This window comes from Colletotrichum siamense (assembly GCF_013390195.1).
Source record: "Colletotrichum siamense strain Cg363 chromosome Unknown KSG_Cg363_contig03, whole genome shotgun sequence".
In the NCBI taxonomy this organism is placed as follows: Eukaryota; Fungi; Ascomycota; class Sordariomycetes; order Glomerellales; family Glomerellaceae; genus Colletotrichum; species Colletotrichum siamense.
In genome coordinates, this window is record NW_023501016.1 from 4,337,304 (window position 1) to 4,362,531 (window position 25,228).

At 44.0% G+C, this 25,228-nt stretch overlaps 7 protein-coding genes across 7 annotated transcripts; 4 read left to right on the forward strand and 3 right to left on the reverse strand.

Moving 5' to 3' along the window:
- Positions 1–459: 459 nt before the first annotated feature.
- Positions 460–2,842, forward strand: ELP2 (Elongator complex protein 2; the record flags this gene model as incomplete). The annotated part of the gene is made up of 2 exons (XM_036636979.1): positions 460–591; positions 644–2,842. 2 exons carry the CDS (start codon positions 460–462, stop codon positions 2,840–2,842), a joined length of 2,331 nt encoding a protein of 776 aa, XP_036497957.1.
- Positions 2,843–3,357: 515 nt separating this feature from the next.
- Positions 3,358–3,826, reverse strand: CGCS363_v005131 (uncharacterized protein; the record flags this gene model as incomplete). Its single annotated transcript, XM_036636980.1, has 2 exons — positions 3,358–3,596; positions 3,721–3,826. 2 exons carry the CDS (start codon positions 3,824–3,826, stop codon positions 3,358–3,360), a joined length of 345 nt encoding a protein of 114 aa, XP_036497956.1.
- Positions 3,827–4,440: 614 nt separating this feature from the next.
- On the forward strand, positions 4,441–5,179 carry CGCS363_v005132 (putative peptide chain release factor-like protein; the record flags this gene model as incomplete). Its single annotated transcript, XM_036636981.1, has 2 exons — positions 4,441–4,704; positions 4,802–5,179. 2 exons carry the CDS (start codon positions 4,441–4,443, stop codon positions 5,177–5,179), a joined length of 642 nt encoding a protein of 213 aa, XP_036497959.1.
- Positions 5,180–5,750: 571 nt separating this feature from the next.
- act (actin) lies at positions 5,751–7,391 on the reverse strand (the record flags this gene model as incomplete). Its single annotated transcript, XM_036636982.1, has 6 exons — positions 5,751–5,981; positions 6,034–6,805; positions 6,875–6,905; positions 7,006–7,061; positions 7,210–7,240; positions 7,385–7,391. The coding sequence occupies 6 exons, from the start codon at positions 7,389–7,391 to the stop codon at positions 5,751–5,753; spliced, it is 1,128 nt and encodes a 375-aa protein (XP_036497958.1).
- A 10,150-nt stretch (positions 7,392–17,541) lies between these two features.
- FES1 (Hsp70 nucleotide exchange factor FES1) lies at positions 17,542–18,207 on the forward strand (the record flags this gene model as incomplete). Its single annotated transcript, XM_036636983.1, has 1 exon — positions 17,542–18,207. The coding sequence occupies one exon, from the start codon at positions 17,542–17,544 to the stop codon at positions 18,205–18,207; it is 666 nt and encodes a 221-aa protein (XP_036497961.1).
- Positions 18,208–18,500: 293 nt separating this feature from the next.
- On the reverse strand, positions 18,501–19,675 carry CGCS363_v005135 (54S ribosomal protein L7; the record flags this gene model as incomplete). The annotated part of the gene is made up of 3 exons (XM_036636984.1): positions 18,501–18,611; positions 18,672–19,371; positions 19,431–19,675. 3 exons carry the CDS (start codon positions 19,673–19,675, stop codon positions 18,501–18,503), a joined length of 1,056 nt encoding a protein of 351 aa, XP_036497960.1.
- Positions 19,676–22,279: 2,604 nt separating this feature from the next.
- On the forward strand, positions 22,280–24,965 carry CGCS363_v005136 (uncharacterized protein; the record flags this gene model as incomplete). Its single annotated transcript, XM_036636985.1, has 4 exons — positions 22,280–22,360; positions 22,458–22,556; positions 22,609–22,983; positions 23,031–24,965. 4 exons carry the CDS (start codon positions 22,280–22,282, stop codon positions 24,963–24,965), a joined length of 2,490 nt encoding a protein of 829 aa, XP_036497963.1.
- Between the last annotated feature and the right edge of the window lie 263 nt (positions 24,966–25,228).

Below are 25,228 nucleotides of genomic sequence, written 5' to 3' on the forward strand. Positions count from 1 at the left end.
CGACGTCGGAGAATAGATGAGGAAAATGAGATGTAATCACAATAGAGTTTGTTTGTCCTTCAGGCACGGACGATGTACGAAGGATGAACTGGGTGCAGTTGTTGGTTTGGTAGGGGTTTTTTCAGACGGGGGCCGAACAGGAACAGGCACAGGGCAGTCCAGCGGCAGCATGGATACCTCGACTGCTGTCGGCGTCAGTGGAGCCAACGGTGCGGCGGCGCCGCCACCACCTACCGGGCGGCAACCCCTCACTCACTTGGGCACACTAACAGCTCTGGGTAGGCCACTGTAGCGTAGCGCGCTGTAAGCTCAGGGCGCCGCCGTAAACCCCCGCCCCCACCACGAAAATTTCAACTTCACCTCTTGACTCTCGCTCGTGAGCCAATCACAACGTCGTATTTGTGTCAACCCAAAGACTCACTCGCCTGCCCTGCACAACAACGCTGTGGGCCAGACAAGATGGCTACTATTCAGCCATCCATCAAGTACCTGTCTACGGGAGCGAATAGACAGACTGCTGCCGCTGATTGGAGTCCTTGCGGTCTGCTCGCCTTCGGTGCTGACTCCAATATAGCTTTGTGGGCGCCCTCTGTACGCTGTATCGTCCCCCTGTCTGAGAGCCTCTTGACTGATAAAGAAGTAGTCTGAAAATGCAGAGGGTATAACGAACCTTCTGAGTGGGCATAGAGAGGTTGTGAAAGCAGTCAAGTTCCTTCCTCAAGCAGAGGGCGAGGACCGCAGGCTCATTATCAGTGGTTCCGATGACCAAACACTGAAGATCTGGGCTCTGGACCCCAAGAACAACCAAGGAGAATGCATTCAAACGATACAAGAGCACACTGCGCCTGTAAACTGCATAGCAATCTTGAAGTCCAGAAGCACGCCTAAGAAAGTTCTCCTGGCTTCAGGGGCTGCTGATGCAACTATCAACATCTGGGAGTTTACCTCAGGCCAACTACAGCTCCGCCAGACCATCAAGTCCGCGCCGAGATATTTCCCGTTATGCCTGGCGCTGACGGCCTTGGATGAAGCTGAGGACGTCTTTGTTCTGGCAGCTGCCGGGACCAAGACCTTCATCCAGATTTTCGTGGCCACCGCCGGCGAAGACACCATCAACTTCCAACTGCAAGCGACTCTGTCCGGCCATGAGGGCTGGATGCGATCTTTGGATTTCACATGGGAAACCTCTGAACCAAACAGCGATATTCTGCTAGCCTCAGCAAGCCAAGACAAGTACGTCAGGCTCTGGCGCCTCCATCAGGGCAAAGAACTTCCCTCCCTCGCAGTGGAGGGTTCAGACCCTTCCAGCGGTGCCTACCTCCCTGGCAGGTCACCATCCAACAAAGCCCACCGCCTACATTCCGGCGGCAAAGATTTCTCCATCACTTTCGAAGCTCTTCTTCTGGGTCACGAAGACTGGATCTACAGCGCAAGATGGTTCACCCGCGACTCCAAGCTCCAACTCCTCTCTGTCTCCGCAGACAACTCCCTCGCCATGTGGGAGGCCGATGCCACCTCCGGCATTTGGGTCAGCATGGTTCGTCTCGGTGAGATCAGCAGAGAGAAGGGTGCGACGACGGCGACAGGCAGCATTGGCGGCTTCTGGACGGGTCTTTGGGGTCCGGATGGTAAGTCTGTTGTCTGCCTCGGCCGCACGGGCAGCTGGAGACGTTGGGTGTACCGCGAAGAGCGTGATGAGTGGCAGCCCGCAATCGCCATCACCGGCCATACGAAGAACATCACGGGCATCGCTTGGTCGCGGGATGGAGACTACCTCATGTCTACGAGCTCCGACCAGACGACCCGCCTCCATGCGCGCTGGAAGAGGGATGCCGCTGTCGGGCGTTCATGGCACGAGATGTCCCGGCCGCAGATTCATGGCTACGACCTAAACTGCATCGACACTCTCGGCGGCTCCCAGTTCGTGTCCGGCGCGGATGAGAAACTCATGCGGGTTTTCAGCGAGCCCCGCGCTGTGGCACAGATGCTGCAAACTCTTGGTGGTATCCAAACGGAGACGGAATCGATGCCGGACGGTGCGAATATGCCTGTTCTTGGCCTCTCTAACAAGGCCATTGACGCGGTCGACGACGACGTGGAGGTTGAGGCCGACAGCCATTACGACCGCGACGCCATCGACCCCGCCACGATCGTCCGCAAGTCGATGCTCGACATCGATCACCCGCCCTTTGAGGAGTCGCTCTCTCGTCACACTCTCTGGCCCGAGACGGAGAAGCTGTACGGTCACGGCTACGAGATCTCATGTCTGGCGGCTAGCCATGATGGCAAGCTGATTGCTAGTGCCTGCAAAGCGAGTTCGCTCAACCATGCCGTCATTCGTATCTTTGAGACGGAGCGCTGGACGGAAGTCAAGCCGCCGCTGGCTGCGCACACCCTCACAGCCACCAGACTGCGTTTCTCCCCCGACGACCGCTTTCTTCTTAGTGTCGGACGTGACAGGCAATGGGCTGTCTTCCAACGGGATGAACAGGAATCTTCCAAGTACGAGCTCCTCCAGGCAAATCCAAAGGGTCATACGCGTATGATTCTGGACGCCGCCTGGGCTCCATCCACAGACGCTAGAGTGTTTGTCACAGCAGGACGTGATAAGAAGGCCAATGTTTGGGCCAGCAAAACCCAAGATGGTGGCAAGACGGAGTTCACGCTCGCATCGAGCATCGCATTTGACGGCCCCGTCACGGCTATCGACTTCCTCGGCAGACCAGGCCCTGGAGGTGAACTGATCCTTGCGGTTGGCACAGAGTCAGGGAAGATTTCCATCTGTACCTCGGCCCCTGAGAGCTTCCAATCGACTGCAACACTCCAATTGGCACCGCAGTAAGTTTCCCCTATAATGAATACCTAACATCATCCACCTAATTCTGTATAGATTTTGCCTTCCTAAGCCAGTCGCCCAGCTCTCATGGCGCCCATCAACCAGTCCAGATGGCGGCAACGAACTGGCTATCGCGGGCGAAGACAGCTCCCTGAGGATATACAGCTTCACAAGCCTTAGCGCACCAAGCCCAACAAACGAATGAATCCAACTCCCTCGAAAGGAGAGACTTTTCCATTGAGGTCTATGTATGAGGGTATGATTAAACATGCGTCGCCGCATGTACGAGTTTTATATTAGTGTCGTCCAACTGGTCCGCATAACCAAAACCAAAAACGCCTACACGTATCACGCATGCCACGGCTAGCCCCACGCCGACACGCCCTTCGAGCTCTTCATCAGACGTTCAGCACTGCCGCTATTATTACTCTGCTTCCCCTCTTTCTCGTCCATCACTTCGTCATTCCCGTAGTCGACATCATGCCATGATTGCTCGTGGGGGCAAGGAACAAAAAGCCTGTTTACAGCTCCTTGACAATCTCAACCGTCTCCTTGGCGAGCGCAGCCGCCGCCGTCGTGGTCGACTCGGACATCAAGCTCTCGACCGCGGCCTTGGTGACCTCCACCGCGGCGACGACCGCATCGATCGGGTCGCCGTGCATGTAGAACCACGCGCGGTTCAGGATGAAGGCGATGTGCTGGGGGAGGTACAAGATGGTCGCAATGATGGTCAGACTGCTGAGGAGGAAGAGGAAGGTGTCTGTTTGTCGCGCGCAAAGCTTTGGTTAGCCAACCCGGATAGTTCGGTATGAAATGACACCATGGATTTTGGGGACAAAAAGGGGGTGGACCGCCGAAGCACGGATTAGACTATAGAAACGTACAGAAAATGAACTTCTCAAGAGGCGTGAAGATGTACACGCTGAAGGTAACCTCGATCTGGTACTGCTTCAGGTGCAGCCACTTGCTGAAGGACTGGAGGGCCGACATGGTGATCTCGTCAAAGGTTTCGTTTCGTGTCTTGCGCTCGGATGGTCGGTTTTCGACAGTGGCGTCGTATAGAACTCGAATGCGTGTGCGCCGAATGTTCCTCGAAGAAAACAAGTCACCCAAGTCTAGAAGAACGAAAACCCGTCTCGACGCCGTGGACCGAGCAAAGTGGTGTTGAGTCGTGGAATGCGTGCGGTAGGTAGTTTAGGAGGTTCAGCGGAACATCGGTCGCGGCGGGAGGGAGGTCACCAAATCTTATCAGTAAATTGGCCTTGGACCGGGCCCACGCGACATACACTCAGCGCACCGACCGACCGATCCGCATCAGAAAAAAAAAAAAGACAGCCTCACTCACACTGGAACCCACACCGCCAGCGAACCAAAAGCGGGGACCACTCTACAGAAGGCCGATCCGCCACCCTTTCGAAATGAATAACACACCACCCTGATTGGCCAACTGCCCTTCGGGTGCACCATTACGCGGAAGCAGCCGGCCGGCAGCTGGCACATCGAAGCTCTCATCTTCGGAAGGCCAAGCTTGGCATCGCTCGCCTCGCGCAACGACGCTTCTCGAAACCTCATCCCAACCCACGGACAATGGCCCGGCGCAGACGATGCCTCCCGCTCTACCTCTGATCCGTCTCCTCGCCCCCGTGTTCTCCACAGCGCGCAATGCCAGCTCGAGCGTCTTCATGCGCGGCGGGAGTTGGGGCGGGAGAAGCTTCCCTGCCGCGAGGGCCGCTCTCGTCGCACGCTTCAGCGCATCCCCCGCCGCCGCGCTGAAGAAGCACGAGATGCCACCCCGGCCCAAGCCCCCTCCAGACTCGGATATCGAGGAGTCCTACCTCAAGGGCAGCGGGCCGGGCGGACAGAAAATTGTACGTCTGATAATCGAAAGCAAACCTTCCTTGTGAACCCATGATTCGGGCGGTTCAAGGGTGCACGACACAGAACTGACGAACGCACCTCATACAGAACAAGACAAGCTCGGCCGTACAACTCAAACACATACCCACCGGCATCGTCGTCAAGTCCCAGGCCACTCGATCCAGGTCCCAGAACCGCAAAATTGCCCGCGAGCTTCTGGCGCAGAAGCTCGACGACCTCCAGAATGGAGACCAGAGCCGGTCAGCAATTGTGGGTGAGGTGAAACGTAAAAAGGCGGCTAGTGCGGCGAAGAAGAGCAAGAGGAAGTATCGCAAGCTGGAGGAAGACAAGGCGGAAACAGATGATACTGACAGCGGAGATGCCGCACTGGAGGCTGAAGCGGTAGAGCCGCCAATTGAAGAACGGACGAACGCTCCGAGCGTGGATGTCAAACCACAGAATTCACAAATGCCAAAATGTAAATGACAATTCAATGGCACATGCCACAGGCACCACAAGTGCTTTATTTGAAATCCCGTAATGACTCGTCTAGTCGTAGGATTCGTTCGTCTCCGTCATCCCCACCCTTCGATTGCTTCCCACGTCCACTAACAGCCTGGTTGCCACCGCCAATCTGTAGGTTAGAGCCAATATCAAATTGCAACCCAGCGCATCTATTCTCCAGTGCAATATGTATCACGTGGGTCAAAGCACACCGATCATTGGGAACCAAAAGGGAACTGTAAGCAAAGTGTATTGTATGATCGACCTCAGGTGTAAACGTGTCCGCCCCTATACGCGCCCACGCGCACCCTGCAACAAAACAAGGACCAGATCTTTCGGGAGAAGGGTCGACCCAAACTTCTTGACCATGTCACCAACTTTTCGCCAATATGAGACCGTACTGCGATACATGCAACGCCGGGGAGACCTTGCACCGCTCGTGACCTCTTTGGGATCGATGTGCTTTCGGAAGGGCGAGGAATTGATTTGGGAAGTAATTCGCTAGTAAATGATTAGCATGTACCTTGCGATTCTCGACAGTTTGTTATGTACCTTAGAAGCACTTGCGGTGGACAATGGAGGGACCGCTCTCGTCGTACTCCTGCTTGGAGATCCACATCTGCTGGAAGGTAGAAAGGGAAGCCAGAATGGAACCACCGATCCAGACGGAGTACTTGCGCTCGGGGGGAGCGATGATCTTGACCTTCATGGAAGAAGGAGCAAGAGAAGTGATCTCCTTCTGCATACGGTCGGAGAGACCAGGGTACATGGTAGTACCACCAGACTGAGACTTCGTTAGCTTGCGACTTCAGGGACTGATGTTTTGTGGCACCTACCATGACAATGTTGCCGTACAGGTCCTTACGGACGTCGACATCGGACTTCATGATGGAGTTGAAGACGGTAACGTGGATACCACCAGACTCAAGACCAAGGACGGAAGGAGCGAACAGAGCCTCAGGAGCACGGAAACGCTCGTTGCCAATGGTGATGACCTGACCGTCAGGAAGCTCGTAGGACTTCTCCAAGCTGGAGCTCTGGGAAGCGGTCTGGAGCTCCTGCTCGAAGTCAAGGGCAACGTAGCAGAGCTTCTCCTTGATGTCACGAACGATTTCACGCTCGGCAGTGGTGGAGAAAGAGTAACCGCGCTCAGCGAGAATCTTCATGAGGTAGTCGGTCAAGTCACGACCAGCCATGTCGACACGGGCAATGGCCTGGGGAAGAGCGAAACCCTCGTAGATGGGGACAACGTGGGTGACACCGTCACCGGAGTCGAGGACGATACCGGTGGTACGACCGGAGGCGTACAGAGACAGGACGGCCTGGATAGAGACGTAGAACGCGGGGGCGTTGAAGGTCTCGAAAACGATCTGGGTCATCTTCTCTCTGTTGGACTTGGGGTTGATGGGGGCCTCAGTCAAGAGGACGGGGTGCTCCTCGGGGGCGACACGGAGCTCGTTGTAGAAGGTGTGGTGCCAAATCTTCTCCATGTCGTCCCAGTTGGTGACGACACCGTGCTCGATGGGGTAGCGGAGCGTCAGGATACCACGCTTCGACTGTGCCTCATCACCGACGTACGAGTCCTTCTGGCCCATACCAATCATGATACTGATTCACATGTTAGATCGCGGCGCGGAGGGTGGAAATTACCGCAGCGAGGGCGAGAAGCAGACATACCCATGGTGGCGAGGGCGACCGACGATGGAGGCTACGTGGTGGTTAGCATCGACAGCACACGCCGATTGATGACCGCAAATCTGAGTACCCCCTGAAGAGGCGGGTTGCGGTCTGCGGATGGGGGGACTTACGGAAGACAGCTCTGGGCGCATCGTCACCGGCGAAACCGGCCTTGCACATACCCGAACTAGGCTCTAGTTAGATTCAAATTCATCGGTATGGATATGGAATCGATGGACGGAGAGCCAATGGGTTTATCGGGAGAGCTGACGTTGGCCAGATCCCAACGAAACCCGGGAGGCGGAATGGTCGGTGAGACGGCGGGGACAGCTTACCCATTGTCGATAACGAGGGCAGCAACCTCCTCTGTGATGCGGAAACAAGTCAGCGATTATGTCCTGGAAGCAGACGCAGGACGAGGGATGCCGAGCATCGCGACGAGAGCCGGCGGCGAAGGCATCGATCGTTTCGGAGGGCCATTGAGTTGGCAAAGGAGATGGCGTCACGTACCTTCCATTGTGAATTATGTGGTCGTTAAGACGGGGGAAATAGAGTAGAAGATAGTAACAAGAAAAGCTCACTCGATTCCGGAATCGTGCGAGCGAGATGGAACTGACAAAGTCCTGAGCGGATGGCAGAGAACTTGGGGAGAGCACGTCGATGGGTGGTGAGGTCGAAAGTGGGAAAGGTTACGGGAAGATGAGAGGTAGTCGATTTTGGGTGGAGGAGGGGGGAAGAAGGAGAAGAGTGGGAATGGCCAGCACAGTGTGAGTGGTGTGCGGTGAGAGCGAAGGCCTGGGACGTGGAAGCGGTAGCGGTGCGCGGAGCGGTGCTGCTGAGGCCTCGTTGGCTGGCGGTCGTGCGCTGGCGTGGATGTCAGAAGGAGACCTACTAACCCGACTTGTGGGAGAGCGAATGGGGGGCTGCTGGGCAAGTAAAGGTGGATTTCTGGGTAGAGGCAGGCAGGCGGGAAGCAGGTGCAGCACACCTCAGCAATGATGAGCAAAAGGCGACACTGTACAAGTGGCAGAAAGTGGCAGTTCCCTCGGGGGACTGGGTTGCCGCTTTAAGGGCTAAATGAGGCCCGTGCTTGCTGCTCTCGCTGCTCAGTGCTTGGATTGGGCAAGTAGTGTGGTGGGGTACGGGAGCGAAGGCAGGCGGTGGCAGGAGCAATTCGCCGCTGGATGGGGACAGTTAAGTTGCGATGGTACCTTTCAATTTGGTGAGACCAGCCGCAATGTCCGAGGTATCTGGTCTGTTGTGTCCTTTTCGTCCGGCCTGGGCCGCTGGAGGGATTGGGATTGCTGGTGGCTGGGGGAGGAGGAAGAAGAAGACGCGCTGCAAGCTGCTGCAGGGCGAGACGAAGTTGGTGATATTCGAGGTCGAGACTTGGCCTGGAATTTGCTGTCGTATTGCACCTCTTTTTGACCGCGCAGAACCCTTCACTTTTCTATCCGCACAGTTCTCTTTATTCGGGCTGCCCGTGATCACGCTTCTACCTATCCGAGATAGTCTTTGCTGCTAACAGCCATTATAGCCCTTCGTCTTATCTAGGTAGCGACTTAGACGCCCAGGCAGCGCATTTACGTCGCTAGCTAGCGTCCACCTCATCTTACCCCTCCGCAAAAGCTTATCTTACCCCCCCCTATAGACGCTTTATAGGTTTAAGCTTAGTTTAGGTATACTACTAATATTAGAAGAGATTTTATAAGTATACTAATAAATAGAGTTTAAAGTACTTTTTATATTATAGAAAATATATAAATTAATAAATAAATAGCTTAATTTAAAGTAAAGTATAAATTATAATCTAATTATATTTTTATATAGTTTTAAAACTATTTTAGTAGTAATTTTTTTAGATAGCTTCTTTTATATATATATATATAAAAATAATTATAATAATATCTTCTATTAATAGCTAAATAGCTATTATATTACTTATTATATATTTAGCGCTAAGTATAAATTATATATATATTATAATTAGAATAACTAATAATATAGATATTTTAAAACTAATATTAAGATTAAAATATTAAAATAAAAATACTTTATTTAAAAAAAAAGAAACTTTTAAGTTTATATTTAAAAATAAAAAATAATAAGAACTTATTATTATAAATAAGAATAAATAAATTAACTATATATATATATATTTATTTATAATATAAAACTTTTCTAATAATATATAGTTAATACTTTAAATATAATTTAAAATATATAAAAGTTATAATATAAATATATTTAAATTATATTCTAACTTATATTTAAAGAATACTTAAAAAGAAATAGAAGAACTATTATTATTTTTTTTATTAAGAAATATAATATATCTAATTACTATTAAAATAGTATTCTTTTACTAATTTTTTCTTATTTTCCTAATTATAGATCTAAATAATATTATATATATTATAAATCTAAATAAAAAAGATATAACTTAGTAAAAAAATATTCTAAACTTAATATATATTTATAGAAATATATTTAGATTAAATTTCTAATAAAGTTTAAATAAGTATAATATTATTATATAAATATATTAAGCTATAGTAAAGAAATATTTTTAACCTTTTTAAGAGTATATTATAAATATTATATATTAAGTTACTTTAGTATTAAGATCTATTTTAAAATAAATCCTTAACTATAAAGATTAGAAGTTATAGATCTTAATTAGATTTTAGAGTTTCTATAAAATTAATAGTAGAGAAATATTATTACTTTTAAAAAGATAGATATTTTAGTAACTTAATAAATAGTAATTTAATATTTCTAAAGTATTTAGTAGTATTTTTAAAAGAATTATATATATAAAAAAGGATATTTAGCTACTTATTATCTAAAGTAAGTAATAGCTTAAGTATACTTAAGATTATATTTTAATTATATTTAGATTATATTCTAATATAAGTATAAATAATCTCTAAGTATATATTAATTATTTATTATAAAAACTATATACCTTTATATAAACCTAGAATAAAGTATTTTTAGAAGCTTATTAAAGAGCTATTTAATACTCTAGAGATTTAGAGATTTTTAAAAACTTAGATTAAATAGTTCTACTTTATAAGTTAAAGCTTTTTAATACTATAGCTAATCTAAAACTAATATTATTATATAGTTATTAATAAATAAATATAAAAACTAAAATACTATAAGTTTATTAACTTTAGATTATAATTAGAATATAGCTTTAATATAATTTTAAGAAAGTTTTACTTAGATAGTAATAATATATTAATTCTAATTAATTATAAATATAAATTTAAGCTTATTATATTACTAAACTTAGATAAATTACTATTTATAGTATAGATTTTAACTAATATTTATAGCTATTTATTACTAATTCTAAATAAAATTCCTAAGAGATATATAGATAAACTAGCTAAAACTATTATAAGAATTTAAAATCTAAATCTTATATATAATATATACTTAGTTTATATTATAATTATATTTCTAATATATTTTATTTAGTTTTATTTTTATCTAATCTAATAATATAAAAGCTATTATAATAATATTAAGTAACTACTTTTAGTAATATTTATATATTATTATTATAAATAGAGAAAATTATAAGAATTATTATAAAGTTTAATATTTTAATCTATTCTTAGACTAATCTAATTAGTATAATATAGTAATTATATTATATTAAAAAAGATAAATAAGCTTAAATATACTATAATTAAATATATTTAAAATATATTACTAACTAAGATATATAGTATATTTAAGATATATTTTATAATAGAATAAACTATATTATTTACTACTTTTATCTTAAATAACTTTAAGTAATATAAAGAAAATAGTTTACTAAAATAGATATATCCTTTAAATAGATTAAAAGGTTAGAAAACTATAAATTAATCTTTATTAAGTTTTTAATAGCTATATAATAAAGTTAGAATATATTTTAAATATATTAACTTCTCCTTATTTATAAGTATATAGTTAAGATATATCTCTATTTCTTTATAAATAATAAATCTATATAGTTTTATTTTTAAGTATTTATAATACTATATATATTTTAAGAAAAATATCTCTTTAGAGTATTATAGTAGAGGTATTATTATTTTAATAATCTAAGTATAATAAATATTCTTATTATAAACTAAAACTTAAAATAGCTCTTAAATATATATATATTAAGTTCTAATTATAATTTATAACTAACTTAAATAAGTTTTAATTACTACTTCTATTTAATTAATCTTTAAAAAAAAGATTAATAATAGTAAATTTATTAAAGTATTATACTCTATAAAGTATATTTTTAGAGAGGAGTTAAATAACTTTTAAAGCTAAAAAGTAATCTAAAGATTATATATTATTACTATTTTTTTATAGCTATAATAAATCTCTTAAATATATATTTTAAAGAGGAGTATATTATACTTATTAATAAAATTATTAATATATTAATTATAATTAGACTATATTTATATTATACTAATAAGATAATAAACTACTTTAATAGTAACTAATTTATTACTTAATAAGTAATATATAAGTTAAATCTAATTTTAATAGCTTATTTAAATTAATTAATCTTATTAATCTCTTAAAGCGTTTAAAACTTAGTATAACTAAATATAAATATTATTAAAGGAAGCTATTAATATAAATATACTTATAAGTAATATAAGCTTTTATTTAAAGTAATATAAATATAAGAAGCCTTATTAAATTATATTTTAACTATAATACTAATATAATAGCTTTTATATTATTAATTAAGATTATATAAATATAGATAAAATTATATAGATAATAAGAGTATTTCTAAATTATTAAAATTAAAATCTCTATATTTATTTTAAGAGGTTTTTTTCTTCTTATTTATATATATATTAATTATATTTTTACTATATTTAATATTAATATTTATAAGCTATAAGAAGCTAATTATTACCTCTAAAAGCTATAAAGTTATTATTATTAAAAATATAATCCTAATAGCTTTATCTTTAGGAGTTTTAAAATAAATAAAAATATCTAAGTTACTTTTAGTAGCTAAAAAGTAAATATACTTATTTAGTTTAGAATATAATATTAATATATTTAGATATTAATAAAAGTAGTTTAAAATATAATAAGAGAAGTAGGCTTATATTATAAGTTTTAATAATAATTTAAGTTATTTAAGTAATATAGAACTTAAACTATAACTTAAGGATATTAAAATTTAAAAAATTAAACTTCTATTAAGAATAAGGAATAAAAATAGTAAAGGTTAATTATAAATAAAATATATTAAAGATAGGTTTATAGATTAATTATAAATCTAAATAATCTAATTTAAATATAACTTAAATTATATATTTTAAGTTTTTAATATTTAGATATTTAACTTTACTTTTTTTATAGCTATTATATTTTATATATATACTTAAGTTAATTATTAATTTTATAATATATTAATTAATTTAAAATATATTAAATTATATTATAAATAAGTTATAAGTATATTATATAATATACCTATCTATTTATTTTATATAGTAATTCTCTATATTTATTATTATATTTATCTTATAACTAATTATAATAGCTAGCTACTTTAGCTTAGTTTATATAAATATAAATATTTAATTAACTTAAGAGCTCTTTAGAAAGTAGAGATTTATTATTATTACTTAAATTATTAATCACTTAGGAGTTTTAAACTAAAATAGGAGTTTCTTAATAAATATATTTAGATTATATTCTATACTTATTTAACACTTTATTAAATATAGCTAAAATTATTTATTTATATATTCTTATTTATATAACTATAATATCTAAAATATTTAATAATAATAATAATAAATCTTTAGTATTATTTAGATTAGTTATTAAAATATTATTAGTAAGTATTCTTAATTTAAATAGATTATTTAATAGTATTTAATAAAAGTCTAATTATAAGTTAATTATAATTTAATTAAGATAAAATAATAATATATACTTTTTATCTTAATAATTTATTTATTACTTAGTATTCTTTAATAATTAATAATATAAGTAACCTAATAAATATCTTTTATATATTAAGCTAAAGTTATTTAATCTATAAAATAACCTTAATTATATTATAAATATATTATAACTATAATTAAATAAAGGTCTTTAATATATATTTATCTATTATATATAAAGAGTAAAAACTCTATTATTATAATATTTTAAAAACTAATAAAAAACTTCTCTTAATTAGATATATATATAGCTATCTTTATTTACTATAAATACTAACTATTAGTTTAGATATTAATTAAGTTTAAAGTATTATTTATAGTATTAAGACTAAATTAATTATATTATTATTATATTTATAATATATATAGAGGATAATAAATATAAACCTAAGTAGTAATCTCTTTAATTACTATCTTAAAAACTTTATTATAAGATATTACTATAAAGTAAAACTTTTATAGAAAATATAATTTCTTTAAAATTAGAGAAGTAAAAAAGTAAATTATAATTTAAACTAAATAAGTTATATAAGTAATTATAATTAACCTATAGATAGGAGAAATTTTTAAATAATTTAAAATATAATAAGAAATATATAATATAAAGTAATTATCTATTTTTATTAACTTTATATATTTAATCTAAAAAGGAAGAGGTATTTTTAGAAGAAGTAAGTATATATTTACTTAATTAAATTAATAGATAATCTAAGCTAATTAAAAGTAAGTAATAAGTAAGAATACTACTTTTAGTATATAAATTAATTACTTTTAATATATAAGCTACTTTAAATTTCTATTTTTATCCCCTTTTTAACTCCTCTATCTCTTTTTTTTTTTTTCTTTTAGATAATAATTTTATAAAATACTTTTAGTTTAAAGTAAACTAGCTAAAAGCTATTAGTTTACTTTATTAATATATATATTTTTATTCCTTTTTTATTCTTTTTAGATTTATATTTTAAACTTAATTTTAATATAATTTTATAATTAAACTTAATAGCTTAATACTTTTTATAAACTATTAAACTTATTATAGCTCCTCTTATTATTATAGTCTATTTTATTAATACTAACCTACTTAGTAATATAAGTAGAACCTTATAGAATTATATTTAAGATATAATTAGATTATACTAAAATTTTAGTTTTATAGAATTAAAAATAAATTATTCTCTATTTTAGTAAGATTTTTTATAAATAAAACTATAGTAATAATAAAGAGGAGCTAATCTTCTATCTTTATATTATTAATACTTCTCTCTTTTTTAATTAGAATATAATTCTAATATAATTTATTTAGTAATAATTTAAGGATCTTACTATTTTATATTATTATTACTCTTTTATTTATAATTTAAAAGAAAGTAATATTAAGTTATCTATTAACTTATCTAAAAATTAGAAGAGTATTAATAGTTATCTTTTTAGCGCTAAGAAAGCTTAATTCCTTTATATATAAAACTAATTAAAACCTTACTTAATTATAATTAGATTACTAATAAAATATAATTTAGCTATACTTTAGAAATAATATATAAATATTTAGGTTAACGCTTAGCTTTTTAATAAGTTTTATACTATCTTATAATACTAAGACTTATTTAAGTCTCTCTTTACTTCTATAGAAACTAATTAGATTACTACTAAGCTTATTAATACTAAAAAACAAAAAGTATAATAATTAAACTAAATTATATTAATAATATATTTCTAATATAATTAAATAAGCTTAAGATACTTTTATCTCCCCCCCTCTTAAGTTAACGCTTTAGTAATAGCTCCTTAAAGCTAAAATAAACCTTAATACTAAGATAATAGTTATTAATACTAAATATTAAGCTTATCTTAATATATATAATATATAGACTATAAGCTAAAATAAATTCTAAAACTTAAAGTTTAAAGTATATATACTTATAGAAATATATTTTAAATATAGTATTAATATAATTTAGCTTATTATAAAGTTTCTATAGATTTTAAAGCTAGCTAAAACTAATTAAAATAATATTAATAACTAGTTACTATATATTATAAAGATTTATAAGTAACTAGCTTTTAAAGCTTTTAGCTTTAAGAAATCTAAGTTTTATATTTAATATACTAAGTATTTTAGTAAATATTTTAGTCTTAGAATATTTCTTAATTAGAATATAATTTTAATATAATTAAACTTAGATACTAAAAAGTATAATTATTAGAGTATAAACTATAAAATTATTAAAATAATTAGATCTATTTATAATTACTTTCTTATTAATACTTAGTTAAATAATAAGATTAGTAGTATTAAAGTATTTTAGTATTATAAAATTATACCTTAAATTAAGTTTAGTTTTAGTTTTAATAGCTAATAAGTTAAAAGTTAGAGTAAAACCTTAGTTTAAGTATAGTTTATAAGTTTTTTAGGATTATAGAAAACTAAGTTAGGAATTTTTTAGGATATAATATAAATATAGTTTAACTATATTTTAAATATAATTTATATAGTTACCCTCTATAGATTAGTATAGAATAGTATAACTTTTACACATTTATAAGTAACTTTTAGAGGTATAAAAACGTAATTTTAGGTAAGTGGAGTAGGGGTAAGATGAGCTTTTGTAGAGGGGTAAGCTTAGGTGTTAACTGGTCGCTGGCAGCAAGGAGCATTCGTCACCCTCGCCATCTATACCTGGCAGGTAGCTTGAAACCGACGGTGAGAGAGGGACAAGAGACAGACACACACGCACGCTCACCTCCATGGCCACAACCACCACCACGGGCCAATCGAGACCGCCCAAGCCACGACCCATCTACAGTGCCGTTGCCTCCCGGCGACTGTGGCGTGTCTAATATCTTCAAGGGCCTCCCCACACCGACCGCCTTCACGCACGCTACCGCCTGATAAAAAATGCAAGGTTCACCCAGGCCTGAGCATGGGAGCATGGGAACAGCTTGGCCAAGGCCATCTCGCCAGCGCGAGGCCTGCCAGGGAGCCGTGGAAAGGTCGCGGCACAGCATCGCGGATCCGTGACCGTCCCGTCTACTTGCTCGCTCGCTCTTTCACTGTGGAACGGGGGCCGCTCTTGTTCCTGTTCCCCGATGCCCACGTGAGACTCAACAAGATTCCCGCCCGCCGCCGCCGCGGCTTGGTTCATGCTCGACGACGGCCGCAGCGGGCGGATGTGCGCCAGCGGCCAGCAAACCACATGTGAACGAAAAGCATCCTTCCGTCTCCCGGTGCCCGAGTCGTACGTCATCTCTCCCGTCAGCAAGAAGAGAGTTTGGGCGATGGCGCCAAGCAGGCATCTCCCATCTTCTATTTTGGTCTCATGAACAGTTGCTTCTCCTTTCCTCTGCGTAGATTGACGGATGCCCGGCGCAAAGACGGTAAGAAGCACATCGCAATCTAGGTACCTACATAGGCGCCGACACCGACACCGACGGCCCTACCATCTGCAAGGGCCGTACTCTCAGGGGTGTCAACGCGGCTCTCACGGTCCAAATTGAAGACCCGCGTATGGGAAACTTTTGCGGGAACGACGGCTGGGGTCAAAGGTAGCCCGCTGCAAGCCAGTGGCCTGGCAACCAGCCTCGCATCCCCCTATCGCATTCTGATTGATGTCCAGCTCGCTCTCGCCTTTGAGGCGAATATGCAGCTATCCAGCACTGCGTTTCGAGCCTCGTGTGGGATCCCCAACAAGAAACGGTGCGAGGAACATAATACGTTTCCAGTGTGGCTGAGCTTCGGGCTGCCGGGCGGTGTCTCCGTTGATCGGGCACTTAGTCCAGATCGCAACCTGTCATCTTCGTTCTGTGTGCGGAGGAACGCATAAACAGTATGTTGCCGCAACTTGAGCATTGCACACCAGAGCAAGCGACAACCAAAAAAATTGAGCCTGGCCGAGATGCAAGGCTGAAGGAGTCAAGTCTGACGTTAGAAACGCAATTGGATGCAACGTAACCAACAGAGTTGCTTCTCGCTGCGAACTCGAGTGACTTCATCGCTCACTGCTCAGCTGTCAGCAAGCCGCACGCCGCTAGCTCAGGGAAGCTCCCTCATCTCTTAAAGCGGCAATGAGGGGCACCTCATTCTCAATGGTGGGGCAGGAACTTTTTTTGGTTCTTCACCAACCACCGTAGAGCATCAGCAACTCATCACTCATCCCTCAACGGCACGGAAATAGGGACTCCAGAGTTACGATACACCCTCAATTATGACTGGCAGGCGGGAAATGCCAACTCAGCATGCTTAATGATCCGATCTTGGGCAGGAAGTGTTGGCAATGGGTCGGAACGCTGCGGTCAACGTGTGTTTTCTGCCCAAGTTTCAACCGCCAATCTGCATAAACGTGCACTGAGCTGGCCCTGATCAGGGCTCTCACGTGAGATCTGCGCTAAGCCTTTTTGAGATAAGAAACCTTCTTGAAGGTTCCAGAAAAGGGCAACAGTCAGTGCAGCCAGTCAGAGCAGTGACCAGGGCCCTGAGTTATGGAGAACTTTTTGAGGTGTTGATGAGATTCTCAGTGAAAGCCGATGAACGTTCTTGAATCTTGATGTGATTCAACGACATCAACTCATATACCCCTGCGAAAACCATTTCGACTCGACAACTCACAAAAACTTGTCACGAAATATCTGACGCATTCGTTAAAAATAAACCCTCACAAGCACAAGTAAACTACCAAAACTTGCATCATGGACAGAAACCTGAACGAGCTCCTCAAATGGAGTATCGAGAACCAAGAGACCGGCGGCCAAAACGGTGAAACCGGTCAAAACGAGCAGGCCGCCCGGGCCCCCGCCAGCAACCTGAACCCCGAGGCTATCGCGGCCCTCTTCGGCGGTGGCCCTAGCGACGCTGACCTCATGAAGGCCTCCATGGAAGCCATCACTTCGACCGACCCAGAGATGACTCTCGACAACAAGCTTGTCGCCTTTGACAACTTCGAGCAGCTCATCGAGAACCTAGACAATGCCAACAACATGGCCAACCTCGCTCTGTGGTCCCCTCTTCTCAGCTGCCTCACCCACGACGAGCACGACATGCGCCGCATGGCCGCCTGGTGCATTGGCACCGCCGTTCAGAACAACGAGCCCAGTCAGGAGCGCCTGCTCGCCATGGGCGATGCTGGTATCCCCACCCTTGTGTCGATAGCTACTAAGGACGGCGAGAAGGAGGCCGTGAGGAGGAAGGCACTCTACGCCCTCAGCTCCGCTGTGAGGAATTACCAGCCCGCCATGGACCTTTTCACGGACGAGCTGGCCAAGAAGGGCCTTCACTCTTCTGGCAAGGTTGAAGCCGTTAACATGGATGAGATTGACAAGGTCATGGACGGGCTTAGAGCCAAGATTACGGCATAGAGAAATGGCATTAGAGGATTTGGTATGGATTTGCATGGACGGCGTTTGGGGCGGTACGACTTAGGGGATTCTGACGTACGGGACGACCAAAAAATGGGAACATGGGCTTAGATGATCACTACTTCGTAAATGAGATTTACGGTTGCGAAATGGAAGTAATTTCATCCAGATGACGCTACTTTGAACGTGTTTGGGAGTGACCTTTTTGTTGGTACAGTTCGTTTACAAGATTTCTAGTCATTTGGTATTGTAAATTTTTGTTTTATTTGGACACACCCCTGCACAACCGCCGCTCAATCCCTGAACTTTCCATGGAACGGAAGACCAAGGGCCTGGAGCAGCAGCCTAGCCTGTCGGTTTGACGTGGCGGTCGTTTGGATGTGAATATGGCAACCTGGAATGAGCTTGAAAGTGTCGTTAGCAAAAGAGGAGGTCATGCATCATAGGCAGCTGAATTAACTCACCCTGGCGGGGTACATGTCATAGTTGATCTGGAGCTCGGGGAACCACGCAAGGTCATCAGGCTTCAGACCGAGGGAGAGGTTGCCGTTGGCGTCACCAGTGGTGGCCTCGACACCCGGCCAGTCCTTGATCTTGGGCAGGACAAGGTTGATGAGCTTGTCGAGGAATTCGAGGGCCTGGTTTCCGTAAATGGTGGTCTTGACACCGGCCTTGTCGCCCTTGCGGATCTTCCACTGGACGACGTTGGTTGTGACCTCAGTGATCTCGGGGCAGGAGCCGCTGATGGACTGGATAACGGAACGCGCGACATTGAGCGTGCCGTGGGGCATCTTGCTACCGGGCATGAAGGCATGCAGCGAGACGGCCTTGATCTGGGGGATATTGTGCCAGGTGACGTTCTTCTCGAGAAGGTCCAGCTTGCTTCCTCCTCTGGGACCGCGGCGGGGACGGTTGATGTTGTATGGCGAGGAGTCGTCCCACTCACGTAGTCGCTCGCGCTCCGGACGGTCTGGGGTTCCCGGCGGCTTGTGGAGGTAGGTCATTGTCAACAGGTCGGAGGCGACGGTGGACTCGTAGGTCTGGCGCAGACGGGGGAGGTTGAAGGGACCGGGAACGAAGTCTCGTGCCGTGGGGTCGGTAGAGGGTGGTGATTGAACGGGGTGCAGCGGGCCGCGGTCGTACTTTGGGGGGTGGAATTGGTATCTGTTCATGGCATGTCAGTACTCTGCTTGTGCGTTGATCTTTCGGAAAGAGGAACATACCTCTTTCCGGGAAGCTGTTGTGGCCTCTCGGAGATGCGCTTCGCCGTATCGTATGCCTTCACGGCGGCCTCGTCTGGTCCTGGGACACCTATGGACGAAGCGGGCTCAAGGTCAGCCAGCTCGGGAGCCGCCTTTGAAGCGCTGGTGGCGGCGCATCGCTGGGCGACAAGAGGCGTCAATTGCCATGGCGAGCGCTGCCTGCAAATAGCCCGACCTAAGCGGGAGCTTTCCCGTAGTGTGGCCATAGTCTGTCGTGTGTACTGTCGCAAGCCTCACCACGTCTACGAAGGCATGTCGCGATGCTGGAAATTTCAATCTCGAAATGTTCAAGACAGGTCCGTGCCACGTGTGGCTGGAGAGCTTAGTGCGGGACGACCCCGGATAAGATGTGGCTTGATCTTCCCGGTCTTATCTTATCGCACTTGGACCGTGAGGCATCCCTGCTTCGCCAGCACTAACACCGAACGCACCGAAGGAGACTTTGTTACATCACCGGACGGGAGCGAACGTGGCCAGCAGCATCCGACTCTAGTGGGCTTCCGGGCGCGGCGGACATTCGGGCCTTCAGACCTCGTGGGAGAGGGTGTACTGTCGTCATCTGCAAGCAGGCCGCCGCCCGTCGTCCATCGTCTTTCCTTTCAGCGCCCATCGGATTCTAGCGAGGCGCCGAAGATCCTTTCTGCAGGAGCGGATGTTTGTCGCTCACGCCGTCCCTGGATTACGTAGCAGCGATCATTCGGCCCCTCAGCTGAATTGACAGTCACCAGTCTCATGGGTCATCAAGCGCTGTAGAGTTGGGAAGCGATGTGTTTGGCTTTCTCGTACCGAGCTGACAAGGTGGGCAGAGGATGCAGAGCAAGCTCTCAAGACGCGCATACGCACGATCAGCAAAAGGGAAAAGATGGGACGAAGGGATGGGGAAGATGAGCATTGTACATCTCGATGATGGGAGGCGGCGCGCTACCATGCAGGTTGCCTGATTGTACACCCTAGATGGACACGAATGCGAACGTATGCGGTTTACGCGGAGCGCATCTCTCGTCGGGTTCGAGTTTAGTGTCACATCCAACGTCTAACCGACCGACCACGGGGGGCTTGTGAGTGACATATTGCGCCACGGAACTTTAGGCCACGGGCAACCCGTTGAATGACAAGTCTGGCGCGTTGTACACGTTGAGCTTCGTGGCCGTGGTGGCATACCCTGGCACTGGGTAGTAGATTAGAGTTGCGGATTACAGTTGAGCCTCCTGGGGCTTGCTGCTGGGCTGAGTGAGGGGAGAGGTGATGCAGGCGAGCTATTCTATTTTGGCAATTCGTCTGTTCTTTCAACCAGGCTGGACTCCGAAGTCTGTTCTCTGCAAATCAAGAGCACAGATGGGGGATAGGGGCTGTTGAAACTAGAAGCATGGGCCACAGAGCCATGAGGTCGGATCTGCGCAAGTAAAGGACGCGCCAAGACGTGTCCCAGAGGGTATCATTGCAGCCATTTACACGCCTCACGAAACAAGAGCGAGACCTAAGGAGATTTTGGTCCAGCCGAAGGTGTGCTTTTTCCCCGCCACGCCAAGGGTCCGGACTGCTATCCAGAGTTGGGACAGGGGATCGAATGACTTGTGGTTGATATGATGGATGAATTGCCACTTTCATCTTCGGGACTCGGGAGGCGTGATCTTTTTCGGATGTTGCTCCCACGATGGACAGGCCTTACGTATGACACCTCGCGTGGATGTTGGATGTTGGGGCAGGCAACTTTTACTCATAGTTTAGGCGAGGTCATATGTAAGAAACGCGCAGCCCGGGGAGACAGAGAGACAGACAGAAGATTCTGGCTTCTCTTCTGCCTATTGCATCCACCCACAGCGTCCGCCAAGTCGCTTGCAAACTAGTTACCTAGATCAAAGAACAGGTACACACGTGTTGGTGTTGGTAAGCTGTTCGGAGTCACGGTCATTCCTTGACGGACGTAGAAGCAGGTTGTGTTCATCAGGTCGAACAGCGAAAAGTCCGCCTTGCCGCCGCGGGCTGTCGACCAAGGCACTCCCAGCCCGGGCAGGCTCCCGAGTCAACTGACGGGCAAGTCCGCAAGGAGCACCAGGTGCCCAGGAAGACAGTTTCTAGTGGTTGGAAGTACCGGTGCGCCCAAGCTTTGCCGCGCCGGTACCTGGGCCTTTAGGCGATCTCCACCGCAAGGTGCCACCTGCGGCCCTGCCAGACCTGGCCACCCTGGACCCCGAATTTTTCGAGCCAAAATCCGCGAACCACCATCTGACCCTGGCTCCTCCTCCTTGTCCCCATCGCCTGCTGGCTGTAACGGGTTGGCACACTACGGCGCCTGTTGAGTGAAGGGCTCGCTACCTTAATTGCTTCAGCTGTCCCCCCGGTATCGACCAACACCACCACATCGACATTTTCTCTCAGTATTTGTACGACCTGCCTTTTAGTTCTGCATACTCTTTCTACCTAAGGAGCGCCCCTTCGCGACGTTTGACACCAATATACGACGGTTGCAAGTCAGCAATTCCCCTTTTTGCAGCACATGCAGCAGCGTCCAGTCGCTCGTACAGAATACGCTGACAGATGGAAAAGTCCAGGCCTGATCATCCAGCCCCGTCTTTTGCGACCTGCGAAAATCTGCCCCGCCGAGACGCGCCAGAGCCCCTCCATACCTCCTGGCATACATTCTTTACTCTCAACCATTGCTCTCCACTCCCGTACTGCTGGCTGATGGGGGTGCGATTTCGACCTGATCATGGTTCCTGACCGCTGAGGTGACTGCTTTCGTTGAGTAGCCTCTTCGGCTTCAATCACCCCTAATTCGCTTTGCACCACCACCAACACAACCCGCGACCATGAAGGGCAAGAAGTTTCTCAGCCTGCGGGACAGGAATGGCGCCCATCGCAGGAGCAAGTCCTCAGAGCCAGGACAGAAGGTGAGTTTGCGACCCCTGGCGCTATGATCGTGTCTTCACATGCTGTTTTCGTCTGTTGAGAAGGACTGGAGGCTAATGACCTGTTCCCTCGCACTAGAGCCGACCACTGTCAGCCGAAGCCTTCAGATCCCTTTTCAAGAGCAACACCGCCCAACTACCAACCGACGAGGAGCTGAAGGAGAAGGAGTCTCAAAAGGTACGCCAAGTCGCATTTCACCCACAGGACCTTGACCTAATTGCGACGACAGGTCGAAGATATCAAGAGCAAGCTTGCCGACAGCAACGTTACGGACGTCTCCGAAGAACATATCCGCGATTCTTTGCACAGCGAATACGCCAAGCAAGACGTCAACAAGACCGTCGAATTTATCAAAATGCAGTGCAAGGCAATGGCTGGCAAGATCACACACTACAACCCCCAGGTCGAGATGGTCGGTGCAGAGAACAGAGGCAACGTCACTTGCTACCTCGACTCTCTGCTGTTTGCAATGTTTGCCAAGCTGGACGCCTTCGAGTGCATGCTGAAGAACGACTTTACGGACGAGCCAAGACGCAGATTGGTCACACTACTGCGACTATGGGTGAACATGCTGAGGAGCGGAGAGATGATCCACGTAGACATGGTAAGCTGGTTCTGCGCCTGAACCCCCTTTACTGTTGCTAACCATAGAAGACAAAACTCATTCAGGATGCTCTCGCCGACTGCGGCTGGAGCGACGCCAAGCTCCTCGAACAACAAGATACCTCCGAAGCCTTTGCTTTCATTACCGAAACGCTTCAGCTCCCCCTATTACAGCTACAAGTCGACTTGTTCCACCAGGGAAAGAACGACAAGGACGACCACAAACTAGTCTACGAACGTTTACTGAACCTGGCTGTGCCCCCCGATCCCGATGGAAAAGGCATTAGGTTGGAAGATTGTCTGGAGGAATACTTCAATACACAGGTGGATGTGCTCAGGGACAGCCACGAAGAGAAGAAAGAGCTGGCACAATCAACACCGAACAAGAACACAATTCGTCTGGTGACCCCAGAAGGTAGCACCGACTTTGAGGCAGCAGACGTCTTGAGTTCTTCTCCTCTGCAGCTATCGCCAGCTCTCGAACGGCGCTGGACAGCTTCCCAGGCACCAAATGGCGTGCCAGAATCCCCCAGCGGTTCTTCGCGTCCCACCCCAAGGCACCGCTCAACTAGTGTAATCCAGCGAGTCGTACTAGAAGAGAAGGAAAAGCCGGAATCCGACACGCCAAGCATGTTGGAGAAGGCGCGACGGACAAGCTCAACTGTGGTCAAGGCTGTGACTATCCCTGCCTGGCAGTTTTTCAGACTGATCCCCTGGCATGCCGCTGGGAACAAGGAGCCCAAGAACGACATGGAGGTGGCAATGAACTTCAGCCAGCGGCCTGTCGTCGGAATTTGTCTGAAGCGGTACATGATGACCAACTCAGGGATACCACAGCGCCAAAATACCTTCATCGACATTCCAGACAGTCTGAGACTGCCTCATTTCATGCTTGCTGGCGAGACGCAGCTCGAAGAGGACCCTAATGGCTTTAGCATGGAATATAAGCTAGTCCTCCAGTCGGTGGTCTGTCATCGGGGAGACTCGCTTTACAGCGGGCACTACATTTCGTTCGCGCGAGTAGCGCCGAAGCTTCTCACAGACAACAGACGGCACGACCTCGACCCTCCTCCCGATTATGAAGAAGCGCAATGGGTCAAGTTTGACGACTTGAATATCGAAAGCAGAGTCACCTATGTCGACGACATTAGACAAGCACTGAAGGACGAGATGCCCTATTTGCTATTTTACCAGATCGTGCCTATGGTGGAAGTTGCCTCAACGGAGGAAACCGAGACGGAGCCGCCCTCTTACAATGAGTCAAAGGTCAGCATCAACTTGCCTGGAACGCCAAACCTGCAAGAGGGCATCAACTCGGGATTTCCTTCCTCTAAGAGCGACTATTTCGAGAACACCTCTATCTCACCACCAAAAGCACCAAGCATCCGATTCTCATCAGACCTTGAGAGGCCTAGTCGTCTGAGTCTTGATGATGAGCCGTATGGTCTGGGCTTCAAGGACTCTCGCCGCGGAAGTGTGACCTTCACTGACTCTACCTTGGGCACGCCAGCCATTACCCCTGAGGCCGTGTCGCCAGCAATCACACCAAACGGTGAGGAGACAACGGCGCAGCGCCTGTCCCGCGCTGCTGCACGTTTCACGGCGAAGAACAACAAGAGCAGACCAACAAGCCAAGCAGGCGAGGGGCGCATCAGTCTTACTATGACTCGACTTGGAGGGCTCATGCGGACAAGCAAGGAGCCCCTCCGGGAGCCCGCAAATGGCAACGCACTGGCAACGTCCGTTAGCGCCCCCTTGCCTGACCATGTTCCAGAAGAGCAGTTTATCGAGGATGTCGCCGCAGAACCAACGCCGATTGCGGAATCCGACAGGCAAGGCTCCAAGGAATCGAAGGACTCGAAAGATTACAAGGAGAGAAAGTCGGGCGAACATCATCACAAGCATCACCATAAGCGAGACAAGTCTAAGGAGAAGAGGAAGAACAAGGATGGCGAACCCGAGCGGGAATGCGCGGTCATGTAGACGCACGATACGACAGAGCGAGCGACAGGCGGCCGCATGAGCGGTCAATGACTTTGGATGTCTTTTTTGGACTTAGGATCGATGCAGAGCATTCAGCCCTGAAAATAGCGAGGAGTTTCATAGGCTACAGATGGGAAGACAGAACGAGACACATGTGCGCATTGCGCAATGTGAGCTGAAGAAGGAGGCGTTGGTTGCGTTGTCAAAAACTTGGGATACCACGAACAAACATGAGGAACTCTGTAGGCCTCATGCACGGTCTG